This window comes from Physeter macrocephalus, unplaced genomic scaffold (genome assembly GCF_002837175.3).
Source record: "Physeter macrocephalus isolate SW-GA unplaced genomic scaffold, ASM283717v5 random_361, whole genome shotgun sequence".
Lineage (NCBI taxonomy): Eukaryota > Metazoa > Chordata > Mammalia > Artiodactyla > Physeteridae > Physeter > Physeter macrocephalus.
The window spans coordinates 15,399-39,027 of record NW_021145561.1 but is presented as its reverse complement, the minus strand read 5'-3'; the positions used below and the strand labels follow the sequence as shown (position 1 = coordinate 39,027).

Here is a 23,629-nt window from a genome sequence, read left to right as displayed (position 1 = left end):
GGGAGCGGGAGTGAGGAAGCGGGCGGGGTGGGGGGGAGGGAGGGAGACCCCTGGCTGTTAAAGTCGGACACTTTCATCACGGCCTCCAAGGCTCTGGCGTGTTCCTGGCTGACTCGGAGTGGGAAGGGTAAGTGCCAAGTGTCTCTCTGGTCCTTTCCTGAGGCGCCTCGGGGTCCTGGCAAAGCAACACAGCAGACGGTGGGCGGCTGGAGCCGATGGGCTGGGGGAGGCGCCTGCTTTCGATCCATCCTCCCCCAGCAACCCTGGAGGCCTTACCCCACTGACCCGATTCACCCGCACCCCTAGGAACCCCGTCAATGTGGTCTCTCTCCTTGCAAACGGCAGTCGGCTCTGTTAACAGACATTGGTCAGGCCCACAGCCTGACGTGGACAGGACTGGCCCAACGACGGGGCTGTCTGTGACTGCCAGCGCCGGGCGCCCATGGGCCAAGACGCTGAGTCACAGTTCACCCGTTAGGCCCCCTTCCCCCTCTGAAGCTCTGGAGGGAGCTGGGGTACCCACAGAGCGACACCTCCATCACTTTTAGTTATCTTTTTCTAAATCAGGAAAGACTTTGGGGGCAACGACGGGGTGGCAGAAATCTGGAAAGCTGGTTGGAACAGCTACCAAGTTGTCTTCTCTTTGGTGACCACAGGAAAAAAGAGAGGAGACTTGAAGGGTCTCCCGAGGAAGAAAAGGACCCAGCAGTTCCCAGAGGGCCACAATACCCCACCTTCAGCTGTACCTTCTCCAGAAACGCGGGGCCGGTGTGGCTTGCACCAGGACCGCTGCTCTACGAGAACCCTTCCTCTGCGATTTATCACAGATAAATGTTGGCTCGTTTCAAGCCTTCAGGAAGTATTGGGGTTATGGGGAGACTCACAGCTTCATCTTCAGAGAGCCTGCAGGAGGGGAAGCCTTAGAAGCAGCCCAGCCCTCCACCACTTCCTACTGCCCGATGGCCCAGAGGCGGCCTTCTCTGTTGGAGGTGGTACGGCCCTGAAGGCGGAAAGGCTGGGTCTCGGGCCTCGGACCTCATGCAGACCCCTGCAGGGGGCCTGGCTGGACACCTCAATGGCCACCAGGAGTCAGGACAGCCTCACCCCCACCATCTCATCTCCGATCAGCTGCGGTCGAACGGTTCAAGGCCCGAGACAGTGACGTGCCTTGGGTGGTCACTTCTGATTTGCTGGGCGAGCGGAGGTGACACAGAGCCACCCGCCCACATCTGTCGGCCTGCAGGCGTAGGGGAACGGGATCCTTATCTGCAGGATCTGCTGGGGCTTCAACCGCAGGACAGCTTGGAAACCCAAGGCTTCCTTTCTGCCAAGCGAGTGTCAGCTCAGGCTGCTGCGAGCTGTCAGAAGTCTCTGTTCCCTGAAGCACAGCAGAGGACCCGGGGGTCCCTCCCAGGGGGCAGGTCACGCACTGCTGAGGACAGGCTGCATGGCCCGAGGCTGGAGCTGCCGGGGCGGGGCGGGGGAGGGGACCCCACGAGAGCCACTGGGCCCGATGGCTCTTGCGGGCCGGGAGGGCCACCTCCAAGGGGCAGATGACAGGCTGGGGGCACACATGCACCCCAAGGCGGCAGCCCCCTTCTCTTCTGGTGAAAGTCACCCACGGCTGGGGGTCCCTCCGAGGGCTGAAGCCTCGGAAAGGGGCAAAGCCAGTGCCCGACGCCACGCCCATCTTTCGGGGGTTGGGCCGCCCTCGCAGAGGCGCCCACCCCGGGCTGGACCGAGGCTGATACCCCAAGGACAAGGCACAAGAAGCACAACCGGCACGTTTGCTTTTTCTTTCCCTGTTTTGTTTCGGTTTTTTCCTTTAAACCTAAGGAAGCAGGTTCTGAGAAGACAGCACAGCGGCGACGGCCTCCCCGGGCCCGAGGGCCACGCGCGCATCCCCGCGGAGGGTGCGGCGGGAGGGGCGGGAGGGGGAGCGGGCCTGTGGGTGGTGGGACCCTCAGACGGCGGTGCGCGTGGGCGTGCTGGGCTGGTTCAGCCGCAGCGTTTTACACAACCAGCCGGCAAAATCCACTTCTTCCACCTCGGACCGCTTGATGAAGGCGTGGTTCTGAAAGGGAAGGAACGACGTGAGTGGCCCGGCCCTGGCCGGCCGGCCGGCCGGCCGGGTCCCCACCCCAGAGCAGGGAGGCCCGGGCCCGAGGCCACGCGGCCTGGGACGGGGTCTCAGGCGACGGGGGAAGCCACTCTATGCCCCCTGGAGCCCAGGGTGACGTGGGGTTGGCTCACCCTCTATGGGGCGTCCCGGGCGCTGTGGGGTGTGGAGCTGCATCCCTGCCCCGACCTGCTCGACGCCAGGATCCCCCCCCCAGGTGTGACCACCACAGACGTCCCCAGATGCGGCCCAGGGACCCATGGGGGCAGAGTCACCTGCGTGAGAACATCTGATCTGGAACCACGGAACTCTGTGAGGATAGCAAGTGCCCTACGTGCCTGTCCAGGCGGCAGCCACCAGCCGCTTGAGGCTCCTGAACCCTTGAAACAGGGCCCGTGTGGCTGGAGAGCAGGATCGCGCCTCGTCCGTCAGTTTAAGTAACTTTAACAGTCACCCTGACAGCGGTTCCCGTTCGGAAGGGCGGGGGTCTACGTGACATCCGCCTGTTATGCCAGCTGGGGAGGCGAGACCACCCCCACCTCCCTAAAGGTGGGCGCAGGCTTGGGTGAAACACCAAACCAAGGGAACAGGACTCGTGGTCGGGGAGACAGTCAGCCCCACACGGCCCGCGGTGTCACGCAGGCAGAGACCTGGACGTCGTCCCGCACCGTGTGAACTGTGCGGAGCTGGGCGGGGGGAGACAACAGCAGGTGTCAAAATTCACTCCCCTGTTCCGTGGGTCTGCATGTTCCATGGTGAACACGTGCTTCTTATGTCATGTGTGCCCTGAACACACGTCACTGGACTCAGTAAGGAGCTTCTAGAAAGAAGCAGATGGACGCAGACCCCTTCCCACAAGGCGCTCCAGGCCAGGCTCACTCTTGGGGCCACAGAAAACTGACTACAGCCGGGACACACGGGCTGTGGCCACAGCTAACAGAGGGGTGGGCTAGACAGGGTGCCTTCCTGGAGGCGGTGCCGAAGCAGAGGCCCACAGCTGGGGAGAGAGGAACAGGACACGTCCCAGAAGGAGAAGGGCCGTCCTGTGCAAAGGTCCTGAGGTGGAAAGCGGGAGGGAGGCTCGGTGGAGGACATGGTGGGGAGGGGGGAGCGTGGTCCTGCAGGCGAGGGCAGGGGCATAGGAGCCCACCGGAGGGCGTGGCTCGGTCATTCAAACTACCATATCGTGACCACCCTCAGAGGCTCCTCCTCTCCCGTGTGGACACCTGAGGTTGACAACCAACGTCTCACACCTGTAGCTGGCAGTGTTTTCTGTCTTCGAGACACAAGACGCGTAAACAAGGGGCTGACTCAGCATCGGGGGTGACTCAGGGGGTCAGGCCTGGTGATGGAGGAAGAAGGCCTAACGTCCACAGTGGACGTGGGTGGAAGGCACTGTGACCGTCACCCTGAGGCCGGCAGGCAGCCTGCCGGGGGAAGGCCAATGCCGGAGACCACCTTGGTTTTCGAGGACGTTGGACAGTATGGGTTTAGAGGAAGGCAAACACCCCAGTGGTGCCCCCAATGCCTTGGAGGCCGGCCATTCTGAGACACAGCCCTAGCCCCAGGCACACGGGCCCTTCTGTCCCCCGGGGAGCTAAGAGGACCACGGCCGCTCTGCATGGTCCCCTCCAGCAAGCCAGGGAGACCCACAGGGGTTCTCCAGCTTGGCCGAGAGACATCGGAGCCAGCTCAGGCGTTCACTCAGGGCGAGGAGGGCCTGCCGGGGACCTCCGGAAGCCCAAACTCTGTGGGTATCACTCACCATGAGCATCTTCAGATCTGCTCGCTCTGCTGGGTTCTTAATTAGGCTGTGGGTTCCAGGGGGTGGGAGAGAGAAGAAAGGCGGGCAGTCAGTGGCCTTGGGGGAAGAGGCCTGCATCCTGCTGCCCTTTCCTGCCTGGCCGCCGTGGGTGAGGGGCTCCATTGCCACCCTTGGGTGTGAGAGCAGGATGCCCCGGGAGGGCAGGGCAAGAACCTGAGACCAGGACAGGAGGGAAAGGGGAAGAGGGTGGGAAACCCCCCCACACTGCTCCATCAGAGGCCCAGCAGCAACTGCAGCTAAGTTTCTAATAAAAACCCCAAGTCTGGGAGTCCAAGGGTCAAAGTGGAAGTCTTCTCTTCAAGAAAGCAGAACTGGCTAAAAGGCAGCTGCTCAAAGCAGTTCAGGGCTGAGTGGCAGTTCTTCAAACTGGCAACCTCACAGGGCACAGAGAGGTTTACGGGGCGCGCTGGACGCGCAGTCACAGGCTGGCTGCGAGGTACGCAACCCTGGGCCGCAGCGTCACGTCCTGTAATGCAGGGCGCTCGACGGGCCGGCCCTGCGGGTCCTCAGCCCGCTCGCCCGAGGCCGCACCACCCAGACGCTTCAGAGGGTGGGAGGGCCACCCGCCAGAAACCGGCTCCAAAGGCCTGCCTAGGAGCCGCAGGTTACGGGCTTGAGGGGTTAGGACACCGGGCTGCCGGCTGGCAGGAGGCAAGGCAGGAACAGCGTTATTTCCAGAGAGCCTGCCATCCTGGCTTGCACGGGGTTTTGAGGACAAGCTGGGGGTGGCAGCTGGACGCTGTGACTCAGCAGCCTCGGTGGGGGGTTGGCGGGGGGATCTGGGTTCTCAGGTGAGCTCTGGACCCGCCAGACACCGCCACTGCCCGGCATCCCCGAGGCCCCGGTCGTCCCAGGAAGCAGGAGGCCTGGCCCCTCCAGCCCCACCCGCCCCGAGCTGGCGGCCGTGTTGTCTTACCATTTATTTACAAACTCCTGGAAGTCCTGGGTGAAGATGCCGTTGGGCAGCTTGGGAGGAGGCTGCGGGGCAGGACAGACAGGCGGGGGTGAGAGCTCAAGGATGCTTCTGGAATCAGGGAGAAAAGGCGCTTCCCAGCCTGTGCCTCTGAGGACAGCTCAGCACTTGTCGGGGACCCTCAGGATGCACCCTTCCTGGAGGCAGAGGGCGCCCACCCCCCCTGCCAGCAGCTTCCCCGGGCAGCCCTGCCAGCTCGGTTGGCCTTTTCCCAGAGTTTCCTTCAAAAGCTCTTCTTGTTTGGGGACCACGGCTGGTTCAGGAGTGAAGGAGAACAGGGCTCATCCTCATTTTATGGACGAGGGTGGTTACTCTTGACCACGTGCTACACGGTCTGGGCCCCTACCCTCCGGAGGTGCTTGGAGAGAGCTGGGGGTCTGCCTGAAAAGAGGGGGAGCCCGGGGGGCCTGGCCCCGCACAGGTCCCGGAGGGGGGACAGCCGTGCGCATGCTCAGGCCCCGTCCAGGCGGGCGGTGGGCCTTCTTCCTGCTCAGGGGCGGGAGGTGCTGGCGACCTCCCTGGAAGGACGTGCTCTCCGGGCCTGGGCATCGCTGCCAGGTGCGGGGAGAGCTGTGTCACCGGAACCACCCTGCCCTGTTCTGTCGCCACTGACCCTGCTCTGAGCTGCTCACCTCAAGATCCAACCCTGGGCCAAGCTCGGCCACCCCAACTCCAAAGGGCCACTGGGAACATACTTCCATCAGAGAAGGGCCAGGAGGGTGACCCGGCCACGCCGAGAGGGAGGGCTGTAGGGTCAGGTCCTGCTCGGCCCCGTCCCAGCTGCAGGCCTGAGGAGGCCACTCCCATCCTTATGCCTGGATTTACCCATCTGTACAACGGGAGTATCCACGCTGCCCTCTCACGGGGCGGGGAGAAGAACTGGGTGGGCGCCCTGTGCCCCCTTCCCAGAGAGGAAGGTGATGCCTCAACTTTCCCTGAGGAAGTGGGATGATTTATGACTTCACCCGCAGGGCCCCAGCGCTCGGCCACTGGGCTCAGAGTGAGAATTCTGGGTTCATCCCCGTGAAAAGATGAAAAAGAGTCCCCTGGGGAGGGGAGGTGCGCGCATCCTACTGGACTCAAGGGTCTCCGTGGCTCCCCGCGGCCCCTCCCCGACACAACCCACAGGCTACACGTCGAACGCTCTTCTTTCTGGGGGACGCTTTCCAACGGGAACGGCTTGATGCCGCTGCTGTGGAGACCTGCCTGCCAGCGGGGCTCCGGGCACACACCTCGTTCACGATGTAGTCCAGCAGCTCAAAGATTGCCATGGCCGGCCGGCTGTCCATCCCATGACCTGCCCGGGGCAGAAACAAAGACGGGTGAGACGGGCAGGTGGGCTCCGTGCTTCCGTCGAGCGGCGGGGCCTGAGCGCGCTGAACGCAGCCGAGCACCCTCCCCCGCACCCGGCCCGACCCAGAGGGCAGGCTCCCGGGCCCAGCTGCCTTCCTGGGAGAGGGGCGTCTCTCCTGAGCCTCTGGTGAATTAAAAAAACAAATCACCGGGACGAACAGGAACGTTTGTTGAGAAGGCACACATCTGGCAGGGGGCTGCGTCTGGGCTGTGCTAAAGCCGACCCCCTGCTCCCTGGCGTGGGGGGAGGGGGCACGGGGGGCCAAGCAGGCAAGGGCAGCAGTCTGACCTGGCACGGACCTGCGGGCTCAGGATGGTGGCTGGCTGGGGTGGCTGACCCCTGTCCTAGACCCAGCTGGCCAGGCCCGCGTTTGGCAGCTGGACTTTTGCCTTCTGTCCCCTGTCCTGAAATGGGCACGTGGGCCAGGGCTGGGGCTGGAGGAGGTGCTGGCCGGCCGAGCGGCCTGGCACAGCGCCCCGCTCCTCCCCGCCTGGAAGGTCTGGGCACCGTCTGGGAGTGGGCTGGAAAGGGAGGGGCAGGGCCAGGGCCTGAGGACACAGATGCGGGCGGGGGGTTCTCCCCTCGGAGGAAATCAAGACACCCCAGCAGACTGGGTGCGGCACCAGGAAAGGGGAGGGTCTGGGCTTGAGAATTCCGTGAAAACCACCATCTGACGACCCAAGTGTCCGTCAGCAGCAAACAGATACCACACGGTGGAATATTATGTGACCATAAAAAAGGAGCGAGGCATCGATACTTGCCACGGTGTGGACAGATCTCAAGAACACAATGCTCAGCGAGAGAAGCCAGACACAGAAGGACACACAGTGTGTGATTCCATTGATGGGAAACGTCCAGGACAGGCAGATCCACAGACACAGGGAGCGGGTTCGTGGTTGTCAGGGGCTGGGGAGGGGACAGGGTTTCCTTTTGGGGTGATGAAATGTTCTGAAGTCAGATAAAGGTGATGGTCGGACAACCTTGTGAAGGTATAGAAATCCAGTGAGTTATAAGCCTGAATCGAGTGGACCACATGGTATGTGAATGCTATCTCAATAAAGCTGTTAGAAACCAACCAACCAAATGCAGTCCACTGCATGGTCCTTTGGGCTCTCACTCAATTCAACTCTCTTCCGGCCACTTGACTTTAAAAAAAAAAAAAAAAAAATCACAGAGCCCTACGTGCCGCTTCCTAATTACACCACCTGAGCCATGACCCTGACCCCTCGCCAGCCCCCAACGTGGTAGAAGCATCGGCCGGAACCTCACAGGTGGCTGCTTGAGGTACCGGGAGGCCCCTGGGAGCCCCGCTGCCCTCCCGTACCCGTGCTGTGTGTTGGGGCTGAATCTAACCAGCCACCCGAGACCCGAGTCGAGCTCCTTTCACTTTGGGCTCCCTGAAAGGCCTGGCCCAACACAGCAGGACGGCCGCTGCAGAGTCCAGGTGTGGGGCAGAAGACTGCCCGCTGGGCAACCCTTCCGGCTTTTCTGTGCACTTGAACGTTCTGGTGATGGAATGTTGGAGAAAGCACCCGCCACCCCACGGCTTGGCTGAGGGGCGAGTGTCTCGACCCCGCCAGCTGGCAGCAACAGGTGCAGCTGCCCCAGACGGGACAGTTCGGGGCGTTGCTTGCAGCGTTGTCCCCAGAAGCCTCAGGACCATCTGAGGACTGCTGACCACAGTGAGAGCGGCCCGGGGGGACAGGTGGCGCTAAGAGAGGGCAGAGGGGAGGCAGCTGCCGTCCCCAGGAGCCGCGTGCCCCATCCAAACTGGAAGTCCCAGCCTCGGGCCATACCGCTGATGGGGCGTCCGGGGGGTCTTGGCCGCGGCGAGATGCTGTGAGGCTCTCCTTCCGCGCCGTCGACCATAGGCCGGCCAAATATGGCCTCCAGCTCCTTGGCGTCCGGCGGGGGGATGGGGTACCTTCCAATGGACAGCTCCACCAGGGACAGGCCCATGCTCCAGATGTCTGACTGCACCGAGTAGTGAGTGCCTTGCAGCCGCTCCGGCTGGGGGGAGATGGGCAGAGACGGCCCAAGGGAGATGGAGGGGTGCTGGCACCCTAGAGTGTCCCTGTGGTTCCCCTGCAGCCCCATCCCGCTTAGGGACCCAGCAGCAGAAAGAAAGCCATTCCACCCCCTCCCTCCACCTGTTTCCAGCCATGCTGACAGCAGCCCCTTAAAGCCCCACAACCCAAAGTGCTTCTGGAGAGCGACCAACCCAGGAAAGACGCCGGAACGTCTCCTTCTCCCAACAATCCCAAGACGGACTTCTCAGAATCTGCTCTTAAAATCACCCAGACGGGGCTTCCCTGGTGGCGCGGTGGTTGAGAGTCCGCCTGCCGATGCAGGGGACACGGGTTCGTGCCCCGGTCCGGGAAGATCCCACATGCCGCGGAGCGGCTGGGCCCGTGAGCCATGGCCGCTGAGCCTGCGCGTCCGGAGCCTGCGCTCCGCAACGGGAGAGGCCACAACAGTGAGAGGCCCGCGTACCGCAAAAAAAAAAAAAAAAAAAAAAAAAAAAATCACCCAGATGGGGACTTCCCTGGCGGTCCAGTGGTTAAGACTCCACGCTGCCAACGCAGGGGCCGCGGGTTCAATCCCTGGTCGGGGAACTAAGATCCCACAGGCCGCGCGGTGTGGCCAAAAAAAATTAAAGGGATAAAAATGAAAATAAAAAAATAAAATCGCCCAGATAGTTCCTAAAATAATGGAGGGCTAGTCGATTGGCTCAGAAATTAACTGACTACTCTCCCCGAGCAGACAGGAACCAGGCCGGCGTCTCCAGAGAGACAAAAACCCAGATGAGAAGATGATGGAAACTAGAAATTCGAAGGAGAGAAGAAAGCCCGCAAAAGAAACTATACTACGGGGAAGGGCAGGCTTTTGGAAAAGCTTCTGGAAAACGGGGAAGAGCTGATGAGGGTCGGGGTGGGGCGGGGGAGGACGCTGGAAGGACTCACAGACATGTAGGACCGCGTCCCCACGAAGGAGTTGGCCATGGAGTCGATGAGCTGCCCGCTCACCCCAAAGTCGCACAGCTTGATCTCCCCTCGGGAGTTGACGAGGATGTTGGATGGCTTCACGTCTGGGAGCAGAGCCGGTGGTGTGGGTGCTGCGGGTCGCCGCCAGCCCCTCCCGGCCCCGGGGGGCCCGTCCCCTTACCTCGGTGCATGATCTGGTGCTTCTCCCGGAGATACGCCAGGCCCCGCAGAACCTGCAGGGAAGCCGCAAGGTGGTGCCGTGAGGGGGACTGTCCCCTGGACAGGCCCGAGACCCAGGCTGAAGTGGCCATGTGACAGTGACGACATTCTTCGGGTGGGTACAGTCACCCACCTCCCCAACTCTCACACGGCCCCCCACCCTTGAGGAGGACACCGCTCTCCCCTTGTCTGAGGAGGACCCGAGGACCTGTCAGCAGGGCTGTAAGTGTCCAGCCAACCGCCCCGCCTCAGGGGTCACCCCAGCCCGAGAGGCGTCCTCTGTTGAGCCCTCTGGTGCCGGAACTGTGCTCAGGGCCCCCAGGTTTTGACGGCGTGAAGGATACAGTGGCTGTTTCACTGAGTTAGACAGGCAACACTCGACGATGACAGCACCGTGGGACAGTGTGTGCCTGGTGCCACGCCAGGCTCCTCCTGCCACCCCCATGCCTGTATGGGGCAGGGAAGTATCACCCCCACTTCACAGGCAAAGGGACGCCACCCGCTCAGTCCCACAGCCGGTGGAGGCTGACACTGGCACCTCTGCCTCTTTGCCCGGAGGCTGATGCCCACCACTGGCTTCCGGAGGCTCCTCGAGCCTGGCCACGTGCAAGGGGGCAGAAGTAAGAAGAAACCCACGAGAACGCGGGGCTGGGAGCGCGCGCCCGCATGCACTTACCGCGATGCTGACCTTCCCCAGGATCTCTTCGGGGATTCTCTTGGCTTCTTTCAGCACCTGGTCCAGGGAGCCACCGTCCTAGGGACAGCACAGGAGAGAGGCAGAGCTGCCCTGGGCCGTCGCCAGGCAGGGCTCCCCAGAGGGACGCCAGAGCGGCAGGGAGGAAAACGAAGCATTTCCCTGGTTCCCGGAGAGCTGGTGCTCAATTTCCTCCACAGAAAACAGAGGCCAGACCACAGCCAAAGGCAACCCACTGGCTCAGAGCAGGGACTCCTGTGGCCCCGGCCACCTCTGGGGCCTCAGGAAATGGAAAGGGTGCCAGTGTGCTCGCCAGGCGGTCCATCCTTCCCGGAACTGAGGCCCGTGGCTGGACGGCGTGACTCAGCCTTCCTGAGGTTGCCACGGCAGCGGCAGGCGGCCAGTGCTCCACGAGGCCTGCGGCTGAGCCGCCCAGCTTGCAGTCGGAGCACCAGAGAGCGTACTTGAGCCAGACCCGAAGCTCTGGGCCTGGGTCCCCGCCCAGCAAGTCAGCCGCGGCCCCGGGAAGGGGAACGCGAGCACAGGGGCACCGCCCACAAGTGCCCGGCGCAGACGGGAGGCCAAGTCAGCTCCGCCAGGAAGGCCTGAAGGCCGAGGGGCACGGGGGAGGGAGAACGATGGCTCGGCCCCCCGTCCTGCCGGTGTAGCCACTGCTCGCCACCCTGAACCTGGGATGTCCGGCAAAGGATGTGACACAGGGCACCCTAGTTGATCCCCTGACCAGGGCATGGCCCCAAATCCACACGATACCGAGGAAGTGACAGAAACCAAGTGTCTTGCACAAGGTCACCCGGAAGCAAACCTGGAGACCAAAACCCCGGGTGTCACCGACTGGCCCAAGGCGCCTCTTCAGAGATGGGCTCCGAGGACACACCGAGGCCCCCCCAGGATGCTAGGCAGACCGGAGCTGAGGCTCGGGGCATGCAGTGGGAGGTGGTCAGCATCTGAACTCGCAGCTGGGTGCAGAGCCTGTTTTCTCTCCATGCTGCTCTAGGGCTCCTGTGGCCACCGGCTGTCCCAGGAGGCCTTTTATTCCGCTTGAGGGAGGGCGAGAAGCCTGCAGCCTCGGAGACGCCTGGTCCCCCCTCCCTGGCACTCTGCTCCAGCTGTGCTTGGGGAGAAGGGCCGCGGTGGGAGTTGTGGAAAACCCCAGGCCCTCCAACGCTTTGGGAACCCATGAGGGACTCTGTAGGCTAGCCCCAGCCTGAGGACGAGGGGGCTGTGCGTGCAGCGACGGTGGGTGTGGCCGGGGAGGAACCCACGGGACCAGGCGGTCCAGTGCACTTGGTCGGCAGGCTGCCCGGCCCAGCCCCGTTCTGCGTGCAGGGTGAGATGGGAATTCCACTTTTTTCTCATTTTTTGTTTCATCAACCTTAAAAGGATTTTTAAAAAAAACCGTTTGTGATCCCTGCTCCCTGACTCGGCTCCTTATACGCTTGACTCCGTTGGATTGCGGTACGTTTGCTGGATGACATTCAGGGAGAACATCTCCGCGGCGGCTACGGTGGGCCAGGCCCCAGGCTGGGGTCTCAAGGTGACTCAGGACACATCGCGGGTCTTCTCCACGCAGCCCCACTGCCACCCACCCCCGGACATCAGCGTGGATCATCCTCCGTGGGGGGCCGAGATGATACAGAGTTTTAAGTATATCTATCTATCTATCTATCTCTCTATCTAGGGGCTCATATTACACATACTTTCCTCTCGGGGGATTTTCTCATCCGGTGCATATATGCTGCTTTCACTTCTCCCCTGGAAAGCGGCCTGGTGTCATTCTTCACCTCCCCTTTGCTGACGGACGTGTCTGATTTTTCATTATTGTAGAACAAGGGAGTGCATTCTTCAGTAGATTTGACCAGGACCCAAGAAAATACCAAGAGGTGCCTCTGAGTGGTCAGTCGGCTGCTCCTTGGCCGCTCCGGCCCTGAGACACCCACTGTCCGCTGGTCCAGGCCCCTAGTTTCCCCAGGAAAAGGAATAGGTCTGGGCACCGGGGAGCCGCCAGCCCCGCTGTTTCCCGCGCCCACAGGTGAGTTTCTCCTTCTGTGCTGAATCGGGGCTGCTCGTCACAGCCAGCGGGGCTTTCTCACAAGCTGGAGCTGGAATCTACCCAGTGGGAGACGAGAGTCAATTCGTGCATGACCCTGCGTAGAGACGAATGAATGCGTGCCCTTGACAGGGAGAGAAATGGAGGTGATGCAGGAATTCGGGGAAATGGTGGCGGTGGTGACAACGTCACGGCTGACGCTCCGTCAACGTTCATGGACCAGCTCGCCCGGTCCCCATCCTCACACCCTTGGCCTGACAGACAAGGTGTGAGACTCGTCCAGTCCCGCATGAGAGGTGGGGGGACTGCAGGCGTCCTCTCACCGCCATGTGCGAGACCCTGCAGGGGACCATCGGGCACAAGGATGCTGGTGTGGGTGGCACAGGCCCTCTCAGCGTTTCCTGTCATCTTGTCCTCCTCACGCCCTCCCTGCCCAGCAGCCACCCACCACTTAAGGCTCACCTCCATGGACTGTAACCGGTCAGCAGAAAGAGGGGCGCGCGGGCCACACCCGAGCCCGTGTCTTTGCATTTGGGTGCCATCTACGCGTTCCACTGTCGTCATATGCTCGCTATGAAAGCGAACAAGAAAAGCCCAACCACGAAGCTCTGAAGGACGAACGCGGCAAACAAAGAGAATCCACATCTCCCCTGCATCCCAGCGGTTCCATCTGTGCGCCGCCGCGGTACAGGCGCCTCATCTGGAACTGATGCTTTACACCCACCAAGAACGGAGGGGGATGGGATGGGGCTGTGATGCTGCCTCTTTTCTTTTTTATTTTATTTTCTTTTTTTTAGACCGTGCTGTGTAGCACGTGGGATCTTAAGTTCCCCAACCAGGGATGGAACCCCTGCCCCCTGCAGTGGGAGCGCGGAGTCTTAACTACTGGACCGCCAGGGAAGTCCCATGCTGCCTCTTTTGTACAAGGCAAAGAGGGGCCTCCAAACTCTCCGGGTATTCAGGGAGCAGGGATGGAGGTAGCTGAAGGGGGGCGGCGAGCAGGGGAGGAGCGGGGAAGGGGAGAGGGAGGGAGGAGGGGGGGAGAGACAGCACAGAAGAGACTCCCCTCAGACCACAGCGATGTCACATCCTTTTCTCGCCCTGATACTCGTCTGTGCAGTGTTGACCAGGTGGGTGGGCAGATGCGACTGCCCTCTCCCAGGTGGGGAAGGGGCTCCCACGGGGCAGTGCCAGGCGGGAATCAGGCAGCCAGGTCAGGGCAAGGAAGCTGGGGGAGCCCTCCCTCCGGCCCACATGCATTCCTCGCGGGCTCTTGTTCAAATTCGTTTCCTGCCTTCGTTACAAAACCATCAGAGGGGACGGCAAACTGGAGGCAAGGCATAACCAAAGCCACCCGCCAAAAGCCACGCGGCATCCTGGTTTTGCAAGGGCCCTGAGGGCCGGAGCCTAGATAGCCGGGCGCGGGTAGGGCCCTACCTGACAAAGGAGGCACGGCAGAGGGCCGGCGGCATTTCCTCTGGGGGCCTTCGGCCCTGACCACTTCTGCTTTCGTTACACCTGATCCCACCCACTTCTGAGCCTCGAGACCAGAGTTCCTTAACGAGGGGGCACATCAGAATCAACCATGGTTTAAAAGAGATGGGCGGCCGCCCTCCATGGCAGAGGCCTGGTCCCATGGGTCAGAGCTGGGGTGCAGAGCCGGGGTGCAGACCCGGGTCCCCAGACCACGCACGCTGGTTAGAGGGCACTCGGGAAGGAGAGATCAAGTGTTTAGTCACGTAGCCCACCAGTGGGCCTCAGCCCTCAGGTGTGCCTGCTTAGGTGCAAGGACTTTCAACGTTGCATTACTCGGAAGGCCGCGGGGACCGGAAACAACCTGTGTCCACCAAGAGCATTTCATAAATTACCCAACAGGTACACGTGGACGCCAGGGCACTAGACGGAGGGGAAAAAGACGGAGCCAGCTCTGTGCCGACAGAGAGCAATGTCTACCGTGGATCCGGGGAAAAAGCAACGTCGGGAGGAGGGTGTCTGGCGCTTAAGAAACAAAGGAGCCTACGTGCACACACGGCTGCACTGCCTCGCCCACCTCCAAGAGGGTCCCCCAGGAATAGGACGGGGACTCCGGGGTGGGAGGGGAGGTGCCCCGGGCCCCGCCGTGCTCACCATGTGCTCCATGCAGATGCTGATCTCGCCGTCGCTGTAGAAGGCCCCATAGAAGCCCACGATGTACGGGGAGTTACACTCATGCAGCACCTGCAGCTCACGGATGATCTGGTTCCGGATGGCTGGCTTGATCTCCAGGTGGATCAGCTGCAAGGGAGAGGGAGGCGGGGTCAGGACCGGGCCACTGAGGGGGGCCGGGAAGGCGGGGTGTCTATGTACCTGAGAACAGGGAACACACACCCACACACAGACTGGAGCGGGAATGTTCGCAGTAACCGGCTTCACGGCAACCGAAAGGTGGAAGCAACCCAAATGCCCCGAATCAACGGAGGAAGGGACAGAAAAATGTCTCCCTACGCCCTGAACATCACTCAGCTGTGAAAAGGGGAGAAGCACTGACACTCGCTACAGCGTGGATGGACCTTGAGAACACGACGCTCAGTGAGAGAAGCCAGACACACAAGGACACACGGTGGGTGACTCCACTGACGGGAAACGTCCAGAACAGGCAGATCCGCAGGGACAGAGTGCATTCCTGGCTGTCAGGGGCTGGGGGACAGGGGAGTGACTGCTAATGCGGATGGGGCATATTTTTGGGGTGATGAAAATGTTCTAAAATTGATGGTGATGGATGCACAGCTCTGTGAATATACTAAAAATAAGTGAATTAAATACTCGAAAAGGGTCGTTTGTATGGTAGGTGAAGTACATCTCAATAATGCTGTTTAAAAAAAATATATCATCAGAGGCAACATTATTCACTTGGTTACAGGGGGAGCTCTGTTAATAAAATCATACAAAGGGCCAGCCTTTCCCAGGAGCAGACCAGGTAATGCCCTGTCCGATGCGGCAATGACTTCACCTCTGCCCCCCTCTGCCCCTTGGGTTTTCTGGACCCCTTCCCACCCCCAGCCTAGAGAACAGATAGCCTTCCACTGCCACCCTAGGATCCTAGCTCCCCTTCCCCTTGAGTTTAAGTCAGCAGAGAGGACTGAAACCAAATTCATCGCAATATCTGGAAAGGTTAGAAAAGAAAGGATCGTCCAGAGAGATGCAGAAAAGACAGCTGACAAACAGCCAAGAGCAACGCCCAGCTACAAACCCCAAATAAGCCAAGATTCCCCCGTACAGTGGGGGAGAGTCAGGCTGCGGGTCCACGTCCTGGTTACTTCGAGTCCTAGATGCTACAGCCATGGTGATAAGACAAGAAAAGGGTGTGATTTCCACCTGTCCATCAGAGGCGGAACCAGATCCCCGGTACCTGGAAATGACCACTATCAATTCAACAGACATTTCTGTAGAGTCAGTTACACTCGGGGCTGGTGACAGGGAGAGACAGCACAGATGGTCCTGCTTGGAGGAGACGCACCACCAGGAGGGGAAGAGACACAGGCAAAACAACCCCGCTGTGGGGGAGATGCTGACGGAGGAATCACAGAGGGGGGTCCAGGGCTCAGGCGACACTCAGGCCGGGCCTCGAAGGACAGGTGGGACTCTGCCAGATCGACAAGGTGGGGTGGGCATGCCGGCGGAAGGACAAAGAGCTGCCTGTTGGCGGGCTGTGTGCCGAGTTCAGGGGGGCACAGGGCGTGTGTGGGGCACCCACCAACGACCTTCAAAACCTTGAGAACTGCAGCAGCTCCCAGCGAGACGGTGCCTGGTGCCTACGCCGCCCCCAGGCAAAGCCTCACGCCTCCACGCGAAGGTTCCCCACCTGACCCAGCCTGCGGAGCAGAGCTCTGGCTGTGGGCCCTGGGACACCGCAACTGCCCCTTGGCCACCACCAGCGGGACGGCGGAACACACCAGAACCCCAGATGCTCTCTCCTCCATCGGCCGCCCCTGTGAGCATGTGCACACAGACCCGCTTGGAAAGGGTGAAATGAGGGTCTGAAAGCCAAGCGCTGCCGTCCGTGTGCAGCGCGGCAGGTTCATCCTGCAAGCCAGGAGGGAGGGCACGGCGAGGCTGACGGTGGGCAATGCTGGCGTCAGGACCATCAAGGCCCGAAGGAAATACAGCACGGGCCACCAATTTAATTTTGAATCCTCTAGCTGCTGCGTTCAGAGTACAGAGAGACATGAATTTTTCATGTATTTTGTTGAAACTCGGTGTAATGTATCAAAAACGGACTGTTTCGACATGAGGGCGATGTAAAAATATTAATGAGTTTTTTCACACGGAGCCCTTGAAACCTGGTTTGTGTTTCTGCACGTACGGTGTGCCCTGGCTGACATCGACCGTGTTTCAAGGGCTCGGCCACCGCATCGGACCGGGGCAGCCATCGCGGACAGCGCCGCTCTCCACCAAGAACCTCAAAGGAGCCGCAGATGAATCACTGGGGAGGTGGGCAGAGAAGCAGAAGTGGGGGAGTTGGACAAAACTGGGCAGATCTGGGCAGATCTGGACAAATCCCAGGGGTCCTGGAAGCCTGGAGTCAGGGCCTTAATGTGAGTAAGGCCAAAAGAAGTCAGAGGCTTTCCAGAAAAATATGGTAAAGAAAGGATGCAGGGGCGGCTGCCATGTGAAGTGAGCCTCATGGAACACCTAGGAACCACCGCTGAGGGGGTGTGGAGAAAAAGCAGGAATGGGACGAGGGCCACGTTTCTGAGCACTGGTGCTTGCGATTAGCCCTGACGATGACGACCCCTAGGGGTTGGAGAGTGGTGGTGAGAACTGCCCCCATTGGGCTGACCAGCAAGTTCAGGTTCAGAGACTTACATGACGCCCCCAGGGGCACACAGCTGGTGAGCGGTCAGGGAGGGTTGGGGCCTGGCTCATGGAACGCCAAACAAAACCCACTCTCTTTCCGCAGCAGCACCTCGGCCGTGCGACCTCCAACAGCTGATTAAATAAGTACGGTGCTAGGAGTTCAAACCCCATCCCATCTAGGAGTCTAAGGCTGTTCCTACTGCAGAATGGGGGATTCGAGTTAGGGATGGGGGCAGGGGGCACAAACTAGGTAAAGAGGGAAATGGATTGCGGAGGCGAGGCCTTGACAGCTTCCGCTGGGTCAGGGTCAACTGCAAAGGGAGGACCCGAGAGGGTTCAAGCCCAATTCAGACACCGACTCAGCGAAGCCTCAGTTCCTCAGTAAAACAGAGCTGTTGGTCCATGCAAATGAGAACGTGCGCACCGGCTTTGACCCAGGGCCATCACTAGAAAGAAGGCAGCTAGTGTTGGGACGTGGCCTTGGGCAGGTCTGTAACCTCCATTCTGGAAGCGTGCAGATGCCGAGGGGAGGGAGACACCCCCCCCCCCCGCCAACACGGCTGAAAACACATCCCTCCGCTCGGAGCACAGGGAAGTTGGGAGAGCCCCACAGGTGCAACACGGTCACCGAATTCTTCGCAGATCTCTGCTGGTCCCAGTGACGCAGAGGTTGTGTGCCCAGGGCCCCGCAAGGATGCGGGAGGAATCGTGACACCAGGCATGAGTTCATTTACGTACGGACGTGACAGTGGCAATGGAGACCGGTTCTTGCGGGTCTTAGGGAACTGGTGTCACTGCTCGTGTCGTAGTGGTCAGGATAATCTGGTGCCCATCACAGGGGCTGGAGGGACGCCGGCCCACAGCAGGAGCTGCGCAGGCCTTCCAGAATGCGTGGAATTCCTACTCGGCTTCCCAGGAATTCGGAATTCCACCCAGGGTAGTGGAGGAAGGACGGAGGCCACTGTTCCTCAAAAACCACTTTGACACGTCAATTCTCCCACCTGTGTCCTCAGCTGAATACAGGCAAACAGAGCTCCTGGAAGAACTGGCACTCTGGGAGCCCTTGACCTCTGCAGACCGGCGGAGGGCTCCGGGGCCACCAGGGAGTAAATTCACGCCCTGAATTGCATGACTCTGGGTGTGGCTGCACAGGCCACAGGCAGCTGGAAGGGGTTACGGCTGATGGGGAACAATATCTGAGGTTCACTCCCCCGTTTTTAGACTTTTTTTTTTTTTTTTTTTTTTGGGGCCATACCATGCGGCGTACGGGATCTTAGTTCCCTGACCAGGGATCGAACCGGGGTCCTTGGCAGTGAAAGTGCTGAGTCCTAACCACTGGACCTCCAGGGAATTCCCTTTCTTAAAAAATTTTTTATTCTATTATTATTATTTTTTTTGGCCAAACCGCGCAGCATGTGGGATCAGTTCCCCGACCAAGGATCGAACCTACACCCCCTGTAGTGGAGGCTCGGAGTCTTAACCACTGAACCACCAGGGAAGTCCTCCCTTTTTTTTTTTAGACCTTTTATTTTGAAAGGATTATGCAAGCACAGGAAAGCTGCAAAAACAGCAGAGAGAGTTCCGTGTGCCCTTCACCCAGCTTCCCCTGGCAGTGACGCTGTCTGTGACTGAGGCCGGTATCACAGCCGGGACACAGACATCGGGGCAACACCACTAACTAGACTACACCTGGGACCCCTAGCTTTAAACCTGGGAGCCTTACTACGCGGGCTTTCAGAAAGCGGTAGACAAACTCTCGGATTTCATGGTTATACAAGGCACGTCGGCAGCCACCTGGAAGAGTCCTGGCTGTCCTGAGAACCTTCCGACCCTGACGAGCACTCTGGCCTGTGCACTCTGTTCCCAAGTCCCTCCCTTCCGTCACCATCTGAATTTCACGTCTGCCCTTCCACTCCCTGTGCTTTGGGCGATGGCAGACCAGGGATTTCGGGGGCTGCTCTGGTTTTGAAAAGGCTGCCTGTGGTAAGCAGACAGAAATAGAAAGCATGTGGCTGTAGGTTTCAGGAGGGAGGGCGGGGCTCTGGAGGCAGGAGGAATAGCTGCTGCGCTAATCCCCCCCACCACCACCCCCCATGGAAACCGAGTGCATGGTTCCCAGGAAAGGCGGGCCCTGCGCAGATCCGCCCCGGGGAACGGGGTGGTCAGGTTTCCAAGAAAGCAATTCGGAAACTACGGGACGATGGGCTTCCAGAAAGGGGGCTTCCTATGTCTGCAGGAACACGTCTGTGTGAGCTGAATCACGTGTCAACTCAACGTCCCCCAGTCACGTGTGCAGAAGCCACCATCCCCAGGTGGTGACCTCCTCTTCCCCACTCCCGATGTCTCTCAGGGACCCTCCCCTATGTGTAGCAGGGAGGCTGCACTGTGGCACAGGAGCCCCGATGAGGGACTTCTCAGCACCAGGGTTTGCACTGAACAGGGAGGTGACGGTTGATTTTGTGTGTCCGCTTGGCTAGGCCACGGTACCCAGCTGTTGGGTCAGACGCCAATCTAGATGTCACTGTGAAGGTATTTTTTAGATGTGATCTAACATGGAAATCATCAGACTTTGAGGAAAGCAGGTGACCCTCCATAAGCGGGTGGGCCTCATCTAATCAGTTGAAGGCCTTAAGAGAAAAGACTGAGGTCACGCTCCCCCCCACCCCCCCAAAGAGAGGATTCTGCCTCCAGACTCCCCCCGCCCCTCTCTTTTTTCTTCTTTTTAAATTTTTTGGCCACGCCACAGCATGCGGGATCCTAGTTCCCTGATCAGGGATCAAACCAGCGCTCCCTGCAGTGGAAGTGTGGAGTCTTAACCACTGAACCACCAGGGAAGCCCCCAGACTCTCTTTGGACTCAAGCTGCACCAGCTCTTTCCTGGGTCTGCGCCCACCGGCCCGCCCTACAGATTTCAGACCTGCCAGCCACCACGATCGCCTGAGCCAATGCCTTAAAGTACCTCTACCTACCCCACCCCCTACACACCCCCAGTGCTTCTGTTTGTCTGGAGAACCCTGGCTACTACAGGTGGCTCGGGTACCCCGTTGCCAAGGGACCGCCCTCCCCCACCCCACTGATGTGGCCGTCGCTACCAGCAGCCAGTCCTGGTCGGCAGGGCCTTCTCCTGGTTGCAAAGTCAGGGGAAGCCCGGCTCTAAGGGGACTCGATTCTCCTCTCTTCCGTCCGCTACCTTTCTCAAGCCAGTCTGTTCCCGGCAACCTGAATTTCAGACATCCCGCAAGGCAGGGGGCGGCCCCCAAGGGAAGAGCTGCGTGGGACCAGACTGCATCACCACATTCTAACTAGAACCCACGTTGGCGGGGGTGGCTTCTGAGCCTGGGAGCCCGTCAGAAGGTAGAGGCCGGCACCCTTGAGGCCCCTCTCTCCCGCTGCCAGGGCACCTGTAGCCACCGCTCGCACCCGCAGAGTACGGGGACAGAGGCGTCGCCCTGCCGCCAGCTGCCTCTCACCTTTCTTGCCATGATGAGGCCCGAGGGTCTGTGCTGGACCTTGGTGACCACCCCACCGTTCCCGGCTCCCAGCTCCGAGATCCTTTCAAAGTCATCGTCCTTGAGCTCCCCGACCTTGGCCTTCTGGGTGAGGAAGGCTTCCAGCCGCTTCTTCTGCTGCTCGTCAAGTTCTAGCTCCTCTAGCTTCTTTTGCAGGTCCACCAAGTTTGCTCTGCGGAGACCCCAAGGGCGAGGGTTAGCCAAGACTGCACGCGCTACCGAGAGATGACTCAGCCCGAGCCGAGGTCACCGCGCGGCCACTGCACATTCCAGGCCTGGGGTTTGTAGCTGGGAGGTGAATCAGACCCGATTCTGGTGCTTGAAGGGCCTACGATCTCATGGGAAAGAAAGACCACCCGCAGACACACAGCTGAGGTCCCTGAGAACTGGAGATGCCGTCCCTCTCCCCCGCTCATAAAGGTTAGGAGACCTCAGGACCTTGAGGACCAGATCTGGCTCAGGGGCCCTGCTATCAGACCCGGGAGCCCTTCCTCCTGACACAAGAGCTCTGGAGCACATGGGAAGGAGACAAGGGAACCGGAGAGACAAGCCTGGGGGTCGGGGAGTGAAGCCCCAGGTCAGGACACCTGTCCTTCACAGGGATGGCGAAGCAAACTCATTCTGAGTGGCCTCAGAGCAAAGACCTAGAACCGAGAGGCAGATGACAGAAGCCGTAGCATCTGTGCCTCTAATTTACACGAATTACACAGAGGCACAGGCGGGGGAAAGGAGAGGGGCATAATTTAAACAGTGCAGACAATTCCAGGGCATTCTGTTCCAGCAGCACGCTCTTATTATATCTTGAGCGTTACTGTAAACGTTAGGCATTTATACGTACATGCATTCCTAGAGCCGGTTATTAAAAACCAACCGTGTGGGACTTCCCTGGTGGCGCAGTGGTTAAAGATCTGCCTGCCAATGCAGGGGACACAGATTCGAGCCCTGGTCCCGGAAGATCCCACATGCTGAGGAGCAACTAAGCCCGTGCACCACAACTACTGAGCCTGCGCTCTGGAGCCCGCGAGCCACAACTACCGAAGCCCTCGCGCCTAGAGCCCGTGCTCCGCAACAAGAGAAGCCACGGCAGCGAGAAGCCCGCGCACCGCAACGAAGAGTAGCCCCCGCTCGCTGCAACTAGAAAGAGCCTGCGCGCAGTAACGAAGACCCAACACAGCCAAAAATAAATAAACAAACAAATAAATAAATAAATGTATATAAAAACCATGTATACTGCACTTTATTGGGTGATTCAACGAACTTTCAAAGGAAAGGTCGACAGTTAGCTATTTTCACTAGTGCCTTGACTTTGAACCAAATCCTGTAGTAAAAAGCAGCTCACTATAAGAGGCAGGTAGACGCCAGCTCAATGCTCAGCGCGCACAAGGACTAACCCGAGGCTGCCCAAAAGAAAAAGAACATGAGCTATGTATGCAATTTTAAAATTTTCTAGCCACGTTAGAAAATGTTTATCTGGTGAAATTAGTTACTCTGGAATATGTATTATACTTACAGCTCCCCTGAATTTGGACAAGCCACATTTCAAGTGCTGGCTGTGGCCAAGGGCTCTACCCAAACAGTGAGTGCAGCTCTAAGAAAAGTCACTAGAGGAGAATGGGCCACCTCCAGAGGTCCCCACTCACCATTCTCCAGGGCATTTAAGCCAAGGTTTACCGCCCACCTAGGGGAGACCCCCCGCCCCGGGGGAATTCAAGCAGGAGATGAAGGGGGACACTGGAGTTCTGGCAGGAACCTTCCAAGCCCCAAGTTCAACCATGACTTGCCTACAACTGAAAGAGATGTGAGCAAAAGGGCACACGGGAGCAAGATGACCTGCGGCTGGGTGATGTCACCCGAGCTGGTACCTCGAAGAGGTCGCTGGGAGGTAGGGGGCTAGGTGCCACTTCCTGAGCAGGTACAAGAGCTTTAACTCCCACAATCCTCCTGGGAGGCACCTCTCTTGTAGACCCAGCCCACCCAGGAGGGACAAGGCTCAGAGGTTCAGTAACCTGCCTGAGGGTCACAAGGCAAGGAAGTGGCAGAAGCTGGAGCAACACCTATGTCCTTCCAGCCTGCAAAGCCTGTGCTCATAGTAGTGGTCCCCTGAGCCAGGACCTGGACAGAGGGGAAACAAGAAGGATGCCGATGGACAGAGAAGGAAAGGCACAGGAAGGAATATATGTGCCACAGCCCCTTCACCATAGGGCTGAAGAGACAGCTTTTGCAGCCAGACCCTCAGACCCCGGAATGCGTCCAGCCTGGCCTATGACATCTAAAATGCATTCTGCAGTCAGCTGATTAAGCCATTTTACATTTCATGGCAACTCCACTGTGGTTATTTAAAAAAAAAACCCTGGAATTCCAACGGCTGGCTTCTTCCACTGGGGGAATTCTTGAAGGGATGGAAATCACAAATCACATTTAAAAAAATAAAAAATAAAAAACGAGAAGAGAATACGATGAAGGAGCTGTCTCGTAAGAATAAGTGGAGTTTTTGAGAATCAGGAACACGTCCCCACATTGAGCTGCGCCCTTGGGGACAGAGAAAGATGTGAACTCACATACATATGCATCAAGGTGCTCCTCCTTCATCTGGTCGCAGGAGGCCAAGTCCCCTGAGGGGCACCAAACATGCCATTCACCCATCACACCTGGTTCTCATGGGTCACACCACAGGCAAGGCACACGGCACACGGATCCTGGCCACGGACCTCTGAGACCAGCCTGGCTGCTCCAGCATGAAGAACGGGAGTGAGGAGATCATAGGGACATGCTCTGGGGCCAAGTGGCGTGACCTCACACAACGCAACTCTGCCATGGAGTAACCCCAATGCCCCGTGCTTCTTTCTCTGTCCCCTTCCTTCCCCTCAAGTCCTCCTGTCCCCCCTCAGTTGCCTCAAACCCACCCACACTTCTCCAGCTCCTCAAGGCTTTGCTAATCCATTCAATCCAGAATCTCTGTTCATCTGCTTTCAAGGGTCTCAGCAGGCCCCCGACTTCTTCCCTGCTGGGTGCCCAGTTCTCCCCACCCCCGCCCCTTCAAATCCCCCT

At 59.4% G+C, this 23,629-nt stretch overlaps 1 protein-coding gene across 1 annotated transcript in view; it reads right to left on the bottom strand.

Moving 5' to 3' along the window:
* Positions 1–1,823: 1,823 nt before the first annotated feature.
* MAP2K2 (mitogen-activated protein kinase kinase 2) overlaps positions 1,824–23,629 on the bottom strand; it is a 23,472-nt gene continuing 1,666 nt past the window's right edge. The window contains exons 2-11 of the mRNA XM_024134310.3: positions 20,543–20,753; positions 14,364–14,510; positions 10,151–10,228; positions 9,437–9,488; positions 9,235–9,359; positions 8,068–8,281; positions 6,150–6,214; positions 4,861–4,922; positions 3,885–3,930; positions 1,824–2,074 (exon numbers count right to left, since the gene is read on the bottom strand). Coding sequence (XP_023990078.1) covers positions 1,964–2,074; positions 3,885–3,930; positions 4,861–4,922; positions 6,150–6,214; positions 8,068–8,281; positions 9,235–9,359; positions 9,437–9,488; positions 10,151–10,228; positions 14,364–14,510; positions 20,543–20,753 — 1,111 coding nt within the window. The 3' untranslated portion in view covers positions 1,824–1,963. The remainder of the gene's footprint in view (positions 2,075–3,884; positions 3,931–4,860; positions 4,923–6,149; positions 6,215–8,067; positions 8,282–9,234; positions 9,360–9,436; positions 9,489–10,150; positions 10,229–14,363; positions 14,511–20,542; positions 20,754–23,629) is intronic.